The sequence below is a fragment of the Littorina saxatilis genome, unplaced genomic scaffold, assembly GCF_037325665.1.
Source record: "Littorina saxatilis isolate snail1 unplaced genomic scaffold, US_GU_Lsax_2.0 scaffold_2087, whole genome shotgun sequence".
Taxonomy (NCBI): Eukaryota; Metazoa; Mollusca; class Gastropoda; order Littorinimorpha; family Littorinidae; genus Littorina; species Littorina saxatilis.
The window spans coordinates 1-14,395 of NW_027128967.1; the positions used below are offsets into that span (position 1 = coordinate 1).

Below are 14,395 nucleotides of genomic sequence, written 5' to 3' on the forward strand. Positions count from 1 at the left end.
AGGCACGCGGGCGGGGATGAAGCTCAGTCGGTAGCGCGCTGGATTCAAGTTGTATCCAGTTGGCCGCTGTCAGCGTGAGTTCGTCCCCACGTTCGGCGAGAGATTTATTTCTCAGAGTCAACTTTGTGTGCAGACTCTCCTCGGTGTCCGAACACCCCCGTGTGTACACGCAAGCACAAGACCAAGTGCGCACGAAAAAGATCCTGTAATCCATGTCAGAGTTCGGTGGGTTATAGAAACACGAAAATACCCAGCATGCTTCCTCCGAAAGCGGCGTATGGCTGCCTGAATGGCGGGGTAAAAACGGTCATACACGTAAAAGCCGTGGGAGTTTCAGCCCATGAACGAACAAACAAACAAACTTAGACACGCAAAAAAAGAAAAGAAAAAATCCTTGGCAATGGTATATTCTGTTCCGAGTGGGAGCACTTTCTTGAATTAATTTAGCATATTAATTAATTTTACAACCCCCCCCCCCCCCCACCTCACCCGCAAGCCTAAATCAGAGCAGTGGTAAATAGCCATGTACATAATTATTATTTGGAATATTCCGTGTCTCTGTTTGTGTTGTTGCCTTGTCATCTTCATGTAATTTATGCGTAAGTGTATATGAGTGTGCATGAGTTGTTAATGCGAAAGAATGTGTATGAGTGCGCCTTGAGTCGCCTTGTGGTGAGATATGTGCGCGTTATAAATTCTCGTATTATTATTATTATTATTATTATTATTATTATTATTATTATTATTATTATTATTATTATTATTATTATTATTATTATTATTATTATTATTTAAGTTATTGAGACATCCCAGTGCACTAAGGGATTTATAGAGCAAATCGAGAAAATTCATTATTGAACGAAGCGCATAGCGCTGAGTTCAATAATTATTTTCGAGATTTGCTCTATAAATCCCTTAGTGCACTGGGATTGTTTCAATAACGATATTGTCAGTACCGCCAGAGAAAAAAGAAGATTCAAAACGCAAATTTTGCAACGCGCATTTGGATAGGCGTAACTGTGTGGTCAGGTTTGTGTCACTGGATCTACTTTTGTGTGGGCTGTCTCAAGTGTGTCGTGCTTTCGTCACACGCAAACTCTTGTTTTAATTTCTGTTGGTAAATTCCAGTGAAGCGTTAAGCTAAAAAGTGATGACCTTTCACAGAGACCTCATTTAAACTCGGAGAAAGGACTGTACTCTTAATTATTTGCGATTCGAAACCTTCATCGAGCTTCGACAGATTGACTGTGCAGAGTGTTGCCCCTTGAATTGACTCCGGCCAAGGCCACGGTTAGCAGACTCGGATTTTCAAAGTAAATGTGGTATGTTTCTTCTGTTGTATCTTCACTCATCGGGGAGACTGGTACTATTATATATGAACCGTAAGAATGCTGTGAACCCTACACGTAGTATGTCCCCATCGTTTGCTTGTTCACATTTGCCCAACATGTTAATTTGCTGCTACGTATATTCCAAATGCTGATCTAGTTCAGTGGTAGGCTACGTTATCGGAATAACACTTGTGTTTTCTGTTAGCTGCTGGGAATTGTATACTAACTCATCATTTGGTAATGTGGATAATAAGCTACGGCATAATTATGAGAAGATTCTTCGCAAGTCGAAACTGAAAAATAGACACAGCGGGTTCTATTTTTAGATAGTGGCAACTGTGGCACAGGCACATGCAATCTGTCAGAAAAAAACCACTTCTGCTTTAATTGAGAAGCAGGAATTTATAGTATTTTGGTATTGTGGAGAATATAAGCTACATGTCATTAATTAATTCTGAGGATGAGAGCACAGTCTCGCTTAGGCAAAGGGCGGAAGAATACGCTATGTGGAAAAGTTAGCGCACTCCAAGAGTGCGCTAACAGTTTTAGCGCATCGCCATTAGCCAATCAACTGGTTCACATCAGTCATGTGACACCAGTACTTACTGACAATTATTATTATTATAATGACAAAGGTGTGACCTACAGAATTGAGACTTTTCTACGCGTTGTTGCAGGAAGTGTTACGTGTACGTCGAGATTTCAGGTGTTGTACGGGGTGCACATGCTGCGGGTGTGAAAGTTGCAGATACTACGCTGTCATCGAGGACAGAAATGGAGAGACTCTTGGCTACGTTAGCAACCTGTAAGTAGGCCTACTGGCTTCGTTTGACGTTGTACTTAGATACGTAGTACGCTGTCAACGAGGGCAGGAATGGGGAGATTCTTGGCTTCGTTTGACGTTGTACTCAGATACGTAGTACGCTGTCAACGAGGGCAGGAATGGGGAGATTCTTGGCTTCGTTTGACGTTGTACTCAGATACGTAGTACGCTGTCAACGAGGGCAGGAATGGGGAGATTCTTGGCTTCGTTTGACGTTGTACTTGATACGTAGTACGCTGTCAACGAGGGCAGGAATGGGGAGATTCTTGGCTTCGTTTGACGTTGTACTTGATACGTAGTACGCTGTCAACGAGGGCAGGAATGGGGAGATTCTTGGCTTCGTTTGACGTTGTACTTGATACGTAGTACGCTGTCAACGAGGGCAGGAATGGGGAGACTCTTGGCTTCGTTTGACGTTGTACTTGATACGTAGTACGCTGTCAACGAGGGCAAGAATGGGGAGATTCTTGGCTTCGTTTGACGTTGCACTCAGATACGTAGTACGCTGTCAACGAGGGCAGGAATGGGGAGATTCTTGGCTTCGTTTGACGTTGTACTTGATACGTAGTACGCTGTCAACGAGGGCAGGAATGGGGAGATTCTTGGCTTCGTTTGACGTTGTGCTTAGATACGTAGTACGCTGTCAACGAGGGCGGGAATGGGGAGATTCTTGGCTTCGTTTGACGTTGTGCTTAGATACGTAGTACGCTGTCATCGAGGGCAGGAATGGAGAGACTCTTGGCTAAGTCAGCAACCAGTAAGTACTGGCTTCGTTTGACGTTGTACTTTGATACTATACGCTGTCATCGAGGGCAGGAATTGAGAGACTCTTGGCTAAGTCAGCAACCTGTAAGTATTGGCTTCACGGTTTGACGTTGCACTTTGTGTTGCCAAGTGCATGCAACACTCGAATTGCCTTTTGACTGAAGCAAAGCCAGGAGGGAGTTTGGGCTTATTAGGGAATGGGAGTGAATGGGTTACCGAGTGAATGAGTGAATGAGAGTGGATGAATGAATAAGAGTGAGTGAGGGAGAGTGAATGAGTGAGAAAATGAGTGCATTCAGATAAGATAGAGTGAATGTTGAGTGAGTGAATAAGAGAGAGTGAGTGAGTCAGTGAGTCAGTGAGTGAGAGAATGAAAGGGAGGGAGTGGGTGAGTGAGTGAACGAGTATTTTAGGGAGTGAGTGAGTGTGCAATTGATTGATTGATTGATTGTTTTACTGATTGATTGTCTTATTCCAACGGCAGGGTCTTCTGCTGCAAGCCATTATTCGGAATCTTCGACACCAAACAAGAGTTGGTGGCTCAGATCCGAGGTCCCTGCTGTCCTATTCAGGCCGTCTGCTGCACTGCTGATGTCGACTTTCCGGTCAGTGACTCACGCTTTAAATTCAACATTTGAATATGTACGAACACACGTGTGTGTGTGTGTGTGTGTGTGTGTGTGTGTGTGTGTGTGTGTGTGTGTGTGTTTGTGTGTGTATGTGTGTGTGTGTGTATGTGTGTGCGTGTGTGCGTGAGTGGTGTGTGTGTGTGTGTGTGTGTGTTTAAACAGGACTGTTGCGTACAGTGCGCGTGCGCGTGCGTGCCAGAGAGAGAGAGAGAGAGAGAGAGAGAGAGAGAGAGAGAGAGAGAGAGAGAGAGAGAGAGAGAGAGAGTAGTCAGACAGATCAGACTGGAAAATGGCATTTGAGTGGTGGACAGGTAAATGCTGATTGAATGAATCTACAGGTAGTGGAGCTGGCCAACGGAGGGCACATCGGTACACTGAGCAAGGTGTGGCCTGGATTCCTCAAGGAAAGCTTCACCAAGGCCGACAACTTCCGCGTCACTTGTGAGTTCTGCCCCTTACCTGATCCTAAAATAAATGGAACGTAAACCCGCCTCTCAGTGTTGTTGCATCAATTACATATATAACACAAGAAAATTGGTTGATTAAAATCAACATGGCCGAAGCCATGTTTTCATAAAAGAAGCTGTAGTGTACGGGCACATGTTGTATTTGGGTTACATGTGTTGCAGAGTATTTGAAAATACGTAGGCATAAAAACATGCAAAGAAGAGTAATAAGTCCCTGTTGTGAATATAGTCAAGTGGATAAATTGATTACTTATGTTTCACACTAGTTTTACTGCTACAGCAGTCCCTCTCATGAACGGACACCCTAGGGCCAGTGCAAACCTGTCCGTACATTGCAGGTGGCCGGTCACGGGAGAGGCCCTCCCCCCATCACACACTCTCTGTGTCCCTGTCCGAATGTAACTCTCTTTTCGTTTGCAAATGCTTTCAAAGTTTAAATATGGGAGAGTAAAAAGAAGGAAACAAAAACTCAAGCTTTTAGCGTATGAGTGACATGTGTCACCAACAACAATCTGTTGAGTGTCGAGCTGTATTCACCGTTGACCACACTACGCTTCATTTACCGACACAGCCGTGGGGTCCGTGAACACAAACAAAGACGTCACTCCAGGCACTCTTTGTACGAACACTGTTTTGAATAACCAAACAAATAACACAACATTTATAAATGCACACAAAGCAGCGTTTTCTCCAAGCAATAAAAAAAAAAAAAAGAATTTAACACACACGTTAATAGAAAACTATGCCGACAGTTTCTAAATCCTCGACCTTTCTTTAATCTTCGACCTTTTGTCCCTTAGACGTTTTGCTGTTGACCTTTTGTCACCTTCGACCTTTTGTCGCCCTCGACCTTTTGACTCTTGACCAAATGTCCTCGACCTTTTGTGCCTCGACATTGTAAAACTCGACCTTTTGTCACACACCCGAGATAAAGAGCTGACAGCAACATTTGCAATCAGCACAACTGCAAAACAACCCTCCCCCCCCAAAAAAAAAGCTTTTGCATACCTTTGCAGTTTCAAAACAAGTCTTCCTGTTTCCAAAATAAAGTGCCTGACTCAAAAAACGATATCGGCAGTTTTGCTTACGTTACCGTGGCAATGGTTTCTGATGGTCTGAGAGTTTGTACTCTCTAACATATGATAGATACCCTTCCAGTAGCTTCACCAATCGTCTCACTTCACAAATGCCTAACACTGAGTTAGGTATTTTTCTTATGAGCGTGACGATTGCTTGTTTCAGGATTAAGAACATGTCGTACGTCGCTTTGGAGTTACTGCATGCTTGGTGGGCGATGGGTTATCCATTTATTTTGAGATCAGCAGCTGTTTGGTTTTAAGAAACTTTAGCCTAGCGAACGAGAAGAAGAAGAAGAAGAAGAAGAAGAAGAAACTTTAGCCAAGGCCGACAGCTTCAGGGTGACTTGTCAGTGTTCCTGCGGTGTTGGGTTTTGGGAAACGTTTTGCCCCTTCCCTGTAAAATTCATTTGTTATTATAGGGTCACTACTTCTGTGTCATTCAACGTTTGGAGGATGTGCAAAATAAATAAAAACATGAATACTGTGACAAACGGATTTGCACATAGTGTATATTGGAGTTATGTGACTCAGGTGTACAGAATTTATGGGCCACGAACTTTGAGTGGACACCGTACAGTGATACGTCACTGACGCAGTGCAGTAGTGTCGGTGACCAATCAGAGCAGAGTATAGACCGAGGTGGCGTTGTAAAGAGAATACAGGCTCAGAGCTTTGCAGACTGTCGACAGGAGAGGACGTGTCTCCTGATTGTAAAGTTGCTCACCGGGCGCTAGAGGTCGTTTGGAGACTCGTGTCGCGGTTACTGAATCGGTAGATTCAGCTGCTGTGTTTACAGGTATTTATTGAATTGATATTTTACTCGGAGATATTATTTTGCTCGGAAATATTGACTTGAGAAATGACCGGGAGAGTCATGTGTGAATTAGCTGAAAAACGTGCGCGGTTGTCAGCCATTGCTGAAAAAGGAATGTTTACATGTTTGTCGGAAATGAATTCGCTTATGAGTTAGCGGGTGTATATACTGTAACCGCATAAGATAGTTACCGGTAGTGATAAAGAATGTTATAAAAGTTTATTCAAGTATGGAGACTTATGGTAGTTTAAACTTGTGTTTTTTAGCATCCCGGGCCGAGTGGGTCACGGAGGTATCCCGGGCCGAGAGCGGTCGCGGAAGGGGGAACGAGACGGGAGGTTCTGCCCTCATGCTCCAGCCGTGAGCTGTGGAGATGCTGGAGGGAAAGACGGCGTGAAGCGCTGCGTAACGGGAACCCCGTCCCATTCCACCACACGAGACAGTTGTGTGGGTGGGGTGAAGCAGTGTGTGCCACTGTATTTTGTGAGTACGACTGAGAGAATTTAACCAGCGTGATAGCTGAACAGATACGTTCCCGAGTGAATAACCACGAGACGTCGAGCGTCGTGGGGTTTGTTATCTGTGTATAACAGAACTGAATAGTAACAGAAGAATTGTTTGAGACAGTGTCTTCGTGTGTTTTGAGACAGACGGGCTTTCACGGAACAAAGCCTCAAGTGTTATACGTGTGTGCACGAGAACTGTAGATTGCATGACATAATAACCTGTATGTAATTTTGTGCAGTTTGATTTCTGTGTGTTAACAGAAATAGTACTTTCATGTTGAGCGAAAGTGATCTGTAGAATGGATGTAGAATAATATGTTTATGTTGTGATTGAACATTCAAATAGAGGTACAGGGGCAAAGGGCTATACTGTGTTCTTGTCTTTGTGCCTGGTTGGAATGTGTGTGTGTGTGTGAAGAACAGTTATATAGTAAACAGAGAGTAGCACGCACAATTTTTGATAGGAGTAGATATAGATACATACAGACATGCATACATAAATTCCAGCCGTAACATTTGGTGACCCCGATTACTCTGTGTTAGTTAAAAATTGTAGTTGTTTCCCTGCTTTGCTAAATTTAATTTTGTCCCCTGTGTTGGATTTTCAGAACTTTTGGCAGTAGGTCACGCAGACAGATTTTTCAGATTAAATAGTTGTGTCGTCCATGTCCTGTTTTGTATTGTTACCGTCTCCAGTTTTACGGTAGTGCTTATTGTATAGTTCTAAGCACTGAGGGATTAGCTTCATTTTTCTTCCTGTGGGGTCTTTCATTTCTCTTTCCTTGCTCTTTTCTGTGCTTTCATTTTGTAAAATAGTTAGAACATTTTTTTCTTTCTGCTTTGGAATAGGGATCTATCTGTTGTTTATTGCCCTTTGCCTTTGTTAAGTTGTTTAACTGTGATTAATTTTGTTCGTTTGTACTTTGAAATTTTATGATTTGATTTTGAATTTTTTTGTTGTTGTTAGTGTGATTGATTAGGTATTGATTTTGTAGGATTAGTTTTGTTGATTTTGTAAGTTTGTTGTAAATAATTAAGAGAATTAGTGGTGATATTTTGATATAGACTTTAATTAGTTTAAGTTTTAGTTTATTTTTGATTTGTTATTTGCTATGGTAGTAGATTAGGTACTTTGAATTTTTTTTGCCTTAATTTAGTCTGCTGTTTGAAGTGATTGTGTCACTTTAATATTTTTTTTTTTGGGAATTTGTTTTATTTGCCTCCACCTACATTTTTTGTTGTCTTGTTGATCTAAATTAAGTTACAGTTATTTTAAGCTACTATTTACAACTTTAAATTAGTTTTAGTTTTATATGGAGTGTTTCACTTCATAAATTTTTGTTGGAACTTCGTTTTATTTTGCTTCCAACTGCGTTTTCTTTAGTTGGACTTTACTTATTTTGGTTTTGATTTTCTGATTTAGTATTTAGATTGTTCATTAGTCTTAAGTATTTATTTGTGTTTGCATTTTTGAACTTTGAATTTTTCCGGCTATTTGTGGTTTGGGGTTGTTGTTTGTTTGTGCTTATATGTTTTGAACCAAGATTCGTTTTTGACTTCATTAACTGAGTATCTGACTTTAATTAAAATTGTTGGATATTGTTGCGTGAGATTTACGCAAAAACGTATTTGGATATAGTCTTGTATTGACTATTGGTTTTGGTGCCAGATTTGTTGTGGTACTTGACAGTTTTGAAGTAGATTACTTGATCTTACATTATTGTTGGAAACTTTTTCAAAACTTTTCTCTAAACTTGGACATATTTTGGTGTGATTTTGAAAGTTCAAAACTTACACAATGGAGAGCGAAGATGATTATGATGCGTTGTTTGAAAAGTTCGTTAAACAGGCAGAGACTTTGGGTCTGGCTGCAGATAAACGTGAGAAATACGTGAAAGAGAGTTTTGATCGTTTGGAGAGAAAACGAGAAAAAGATGAAAGACAAAAAGAATCAGATAGACAAAAAGAAAGGGAAGATGCACAAATTGAAGAAAGTCGAAGACAAAAAGAATTGGAAAGAGAAGAGAGACAAAAAGAATTGGAAAGAGAAGAGAGACAAAAAGAATTGGAACGAGAAGAAAGAGACAAAGAAAGAGAACACCAGTTAAAACAAAGAGAGCTTGAGATTAGGCAGGCTGAAATTAGTGCTGGGTCGCGTGCACCACAGAATGGTCGGGATTCTCACACTAATGTAGGTGCTCGCCCTGTTTACCCCAGACTCCCTGCATTTAGAGAACAGCAAGATGATATAGACTCATACTTGTTCCGATTTGAAACTCATGCAAAATCTCTGGGATGGGAAGAGACAAGGTGGATCACGTACTTGTCTGCTCTTTTAGAGGGCAATGCATTAAACCTATACCATAGCCTTGCTGCTGCTGGTGAACTAACATACCAATGTTTGAAAGAAAACTTGCTGAAGAAATTTCAGTGCACGTCTGAGACATTCAGGCAAAAACTGCGTAATATCCGTCCAAGTGAAAAGGAACCGTTCCAAACTTTTGGGATTGAGTTACGACGATTGTTTGATCGTTGGGTTGCGCTATCTGACATAACCACAGATGTTGATGGTCTAGTGAACTTGATTCTGGGAGAACAATTCCTTGAAAGCGTGTCAGCTGACTTAGCAACTTTCATTCGAGAACGAGGTCTAGTGACTTTGGATGAAATGGTCAAAGCTGCCGAAAGCTATCGCTTAGCGAGACCTGGGAAAAACTTGTCACGAAAGTCGGGACCCACCATTTTTTCTGCAGGTTCTTGTAGTCACGAAGAGTACGCTGCAGCTGCTTTTTCACAAAGCAATAATCGGAGAGGTGGTCCGCAGTCTCGGAGGTTTGGTTCTAGTTTTGCTGGTCGTAGACAAGGTAACTGGAGCTATGGCAGAGGTACGTCTGATACTCAGGCACAGTCACAAGGTGATACATACTATCCTCGTGGAAGTAGACGCAATCGTACTGGTAGTCGCAGAGGTGGTTTGTCCCGGAGCGGAGATACTTGTCTGTTATGTCATGAGAAAGGTCATAAGATGCTACAGTGTAGATGGCGGACACATCCTGTAAATCCTTGCCTCGCTTGTGGTTTTGACGGCCATAAGTGGAAATCGTGTCCGTACAGAGCGATGGAAATTGGATTGTGGCGTGATGCTGGTCAGAGAGTTCCTTCACCCCGAGAAAAAGACACTTGTTTATTGTGTTTGAGGAAAGGACATTGGGCAGTACAATGTCCATGGCGTAACCATGCTCCGGAAGCTAGACTAAGGGAAGAGAAGAAGAATGCAGTTGTTCCGGAGATCATTTCTCCAGTTAAGAAAGTTGTGCAAAGTTTGAAGCTGGAACATGGTAGTGTCAACGGGAGTGAGTGTACAGTACTTCGAGACTCAGGTTCTACGATTTCTGGAGTGCGTAGAGGATTGGTGTCAAAAGACCAGATGGTCAGTAGAAAGGTCACCTGTAAGACATTTGGTGGGGAGGTCCTTACTTATCCTCAGGCGAAAGTTAAAGTTGAGACACCTTATGTGTCGGGAGAGATGGTTTGCTGTGTTCTGAATGATCCTGTGGCTGATTTGATCATAGGCAACATTCCGGGGATTTCAGGTGACGCAGACTGTTTTCCTGATATTGAGGGGGTTACGACTCATGCTACTCGTGTGCAGGAAAAGAGAAGAAACCCTCCTGATAAACCTGTAATTCTGACTCCAGATCAGAAGGTTGCGTGTTTGAATCAGGACTTGGCAGTTGTTCGAGAAGAACTCAGTCAGTTGCGTGCTGAACTGAACAGATTAAAAGGTGGTTTTTCACTGGCTACGAGTGGAAAGAGTAGGTCGATAGAGACTACTGATGCTGTAAGCCATGGTGGCAATCGCAGAAAGAGGTCAAGAAAATGGTTTGCTTGATTTTGACTACTTACTTGTTTAGCATCAGGAACATGAGTCGTAGTACTATGTTGGAAGAGTCGTAGACTCAAGATATGAAAATTGAAGATGCTAAAGAAAGACATTACATGTTTGAGCTGGAAAGCAACATGACTGGAAATTGTGAGTTAAGAGAAAAACTCAGTGGAATCTTCCCAGAGAAGAAAGAAGTACTTTATCGAACATAAAGTAGTGTTGTTAAACATATGTGATCAGTGGATAAGAAAGTTTGTTTCTTATGTCAGCTACAACAGTTTGATCCGTAGTGGAATGCGATATTGAAATTATATTGCAGTTCAGTGAAGTAGTTACCCTTTTTTACCTGTTGGCCTAAAGAAAAAAATAACCTTGGTCGGTCATTTTTTTTTCTGGGAGGAGGGGGTAATGTGACAAACGGATTTGCACATAGTGTATATTGGAGTTATGTGACTCAGGTGTACAGAATTTATGGGCCACGAACTTTGAGTGGACACCGTACAGTGATACGTCACTGACGCAGTGCAGTAGTGTCGGTGACCAATCAGAGCAGAGTATAGACCGAGGTGGCGTTGTAAAGAGAATACAGGCTCAGAGCTTTGCAGACTGTCGACAGGAGAGGACGTGTCTCCTGATTGTAAAGTTGCTCACCGGGCGCTAGAGGTCGTTTGGAGACTCGTGTCGCGGTTACTGAATCGGTAGATTCAGCTGCTGTGTTTACAGGTATTTATTGAATTGATATTTTACTCGGAGATATTATTTTGCTCGGAAATATTGACTTGAGAAATGACCGGGAGAGTCATGTGTGAATTAGCTGAAAAACGTGCGCGGTTGTCAGCCATTGCTGAAAAAGGAATGTTTACATGTTTGTCGGAAATGAATTCGCTTATGAGTTAGCGGGTGTATATACTGTAACCGCATAAGATAGTTACCGGTAGTGATAAAGAATGTTATAAAAGTTTATTCAAGTATGGAGACTTATGGTAGTTTAAACTTGTGTTTTTTTAGCACCCCGGGCCGAGTGGGTCACGGACGAATCCCGGGCCGAGAGCGGTCGCGGAAGAGGGAACGAGACGGGAGGTTCTGCCCTCATGCTCCAGCCGTGAGCTGTGGAGATGCTGGAGGGAAAGACGGCGTGAAGCGCTGCGTAACGGGAACCCCGTCCCATTCCACCACACGAGACAGTTGTGTGGGTGGGGTGAAGCAGTGTGTGCCACTGTATTTTGTGAGTACGACTGAGAGAATTTAACCAGCGTGATAGCTGAACAGATACGTTCCCGAGTGAATAACCACGAGACGTCGAGCGTCGTGGGGTTTGTTATCTGTGTATAACAGAACTGAATAGTAACAGAAGAATTGTTTGAGACAGTGTCTTCGTGTGTTTTGAGACAGACGGGCTTTCACGGAACAAAGCCTCAAGTGTTACGTGTGTGCACGAGAACTGTAGATTGCATGACATAATAACCTGTATGTAATTTTGTGCAGTTTGATTTCTGTGTGTTAACAGAAATAGTACTTTCATGTTGAGCGAAAGTGATCTGTAGAATGGATGTAGAATAATATGTTTATGTTGTGATTGAACATTCAAATAGAGGTACAGGGGCAAAGGGCTATACTGTGTTCTTGTCTTTGTGCCTGGTTGGAATGTGTGTGTGTGTGTGAAGAACAGTTATATAGTAAACAGAGAGTAGCACGCACAATTTTTGATAGGAGTAGATATAGATACATACAGACATGCATACATAAATTCCAGCCGTAACAAAAACATAAATAAATAAGATGACCAGGCGCGATTGGGAAACATAGCTTAAGGAGGTTGTTTTCTCTGTTCTGGCTTTATTACCAGGGGAAAAATATGTACGTGCTTTTCAATTTTTGGAGTCACGGGAACCATATCACTTTTTGATAAACATGCAATGACTTTAAGCCTCATGATTTCGCAATGTGATCAAAAGTATCACTGAAACGGTTTGTATTGTTGGAAAAAAATGACAAGCAATGTAATTGTCATAAAGACTTTCCAGCAATTGTTTTTGTCAAGATTATAATGAGTTCTGTTAGAAATCATACAAAATTGAGGTTGATTATATATTGTTTAGACATCATATTCGCATCTTGTTTCAGTTCCTATTTCTTTGGATGTCAAACAAAAAGCCCTGATGATTGCAGCCGTCTTTATCGTTGTAAGTTTGTCATTGCGAGTCAAAGTTGTCTGTCAGTGTGTGTGTGTGTGTGTGTGTGTGTGTGTGTGTGTGTGTGTGTGTGTGTGTGTGTGTGTGTGTGTGTGTGTGACTACCTGTTTACCCATCCATTCATTTATCCATCCATCCATCCATCCATCTGTCTGTCGATCTACCTGGCTATTACCTATCTATCTGTCTGTCTATCCATCCATCCATCCATCCATCCATCCCTCTCTCTCTCTCTCTCTCTCTCTCTCTCTCTCTCTCTCTCTCTCTCTCTCTCTCTCTCTCTCTCTCTCTCTCTCCATGCAATGTATTTTGTGTACATATGTATAATGTGTTCTCACTTTAGTTATCTGATAAAATGTAGAATTTTTATTTTTCTCTTTTTCATTTCATTTTTAGTCAGTCCTTCTTTAGGGCGAGAGCTGAATGTAAAAAACCAGACCACTGCCTACTCTATTACCCTCGTTAAAATTTGTGACCCTCCACCACAGAATGAGTCGCATGTCACCTTTGCATGATTTTCATATTTTTACATTTTCCGAAAGACTTTTTTATGCTCTATCCAGTGGTAAAAACAGTTTTAGAAACGAGCGAAAACTGTTTGAGTTATAAGCCTGTTACTAAGGTGACCCCCACACTGTTACAAGACACTCCCCGAACTTATATTAAGCCTAGCGCAGAACCGCGCGAGGTGACATGCGACTCATTTCGTGGTGGAGGGTCACAAATAAAGAATTGTCATTGTCATTGTCTCTCTCTCTATCTATCTATCCATTCATCTATGTATCTATCTATCTAGTATATATCTATCTATGTTCCAGGATATGATGGTATATGAAGTGCAAAAGAAGAACCACTGATTAACCGAGATTCAGAGACTCACGCCGTTTGCCTCGACTGCTGGAAATAAATTTTTACCGTTGAAACCAACGAAAATTGGACACCACTGCTGAAGTTTGTGTTGATTGTGAAATTCAGTAATAGTCTGCTGTTTCTGCTGATATCAGTTTAAAAACCATACGTCAGGTTTGTTTGTTTCTTGGAAGATTTATGTCTTTTCTTAATTATTTATTATTATTTCATCATTCCATTAGTTCTTTCATTCATTTATTTATGCATTCATTCATTCAATCATTCATTCATTTATTCAATCATTCATTCATGTATGCATTCATACATTCAATCATTCATTAATTTATGCATTCATTCATTCAATGATTCATTCATTTATGCATTCATTCATTCAATCATTCATTCATTTATGCATTCATTCATTCAATCATTCATTCATGTATGCATTCATTCATTCATTCATTTATGCATTCATTCATTCAATCATTCATTTATGCATTCATTCATTCAATCATTCATTCATTTATGCATTCATTCATTCAATCATTCATTCATTCAATCATTCATTCATTTATTCAATCATTCATTCATTTATGCATTCATTTATTCACTCTTTTATGCATCCATTCATTCATCCATTCACATATGCTTTTCTTTATGAACCCTTTTTTTATTTTAAAGATTTGTTAATGTATAATGCTTCGAAAAGAAATCGTTGTGAGCACACATGTTCAGGTTACTGATCTGTTTATTTCCTTGGTTTTACAAGTTTGTGAATAATACGAGAAGATAAATATAACCCTACTCTGTCTTTATTTCGTTATGTGTTCAGTGTGCGTGTGTGAGAACGTATAGGTAAGTAGGTGTGTGTGTGTGTGTGTGTGTGTGTGTGTGTGTGTGTGTGTGTGTGTGTGTGTGTGTGTGTGTGTGTGTGTGTGTGTGTGCACGTGTTTCAGACACACCCCTCGCTATTGACTGGCCTGTAATGTCCCGTGGGAAAGTTTGACTCACGAAAAGCAAGAGCATTAACTCTTTCACAACACATACAAGCCCG

At 41.3% G+C, this 14,395-nt stretch overlaps 1 protein-coding gene and 1 long non-coding RNA gene across 2 annotated transcripts; both read left to right on the top strand.

The window, feature by feature from the left end:
• Positions 1-2,008: 2,008 nt before the first annotated feature.
• LOC138957266 (phospholipid scramblase 1-like) lies at positions 2,009-14,140 on the top strand (the record flags this gene model as incomplete). Its single annotated transcript, XM_070328408.1, is given in 5 exon segments — positions 2,009-2,136; positions 3,404-3,524; positions 3,887-3,989; positions 12,425-12,483; positions 13,311-14,140. Coding segments are annotated over 5 exon segments (450 nt in total), but the record flags the coding sequence as incomplete, so codon positions are not given.
• On the top strand, positions 5,576-11,911 carry LOC138957267 (uncharacterized). Its single transcript, XR_011452978.1, has 2 exons — positions 5,576-11,023; positions 11,309-11,911. It is a non-coding gene; the product is annotated as an uncharacterized lncRNA (long non-coding RNA).
• Positions 14,141-14,395: the final 255 nt, after the last annotated feature.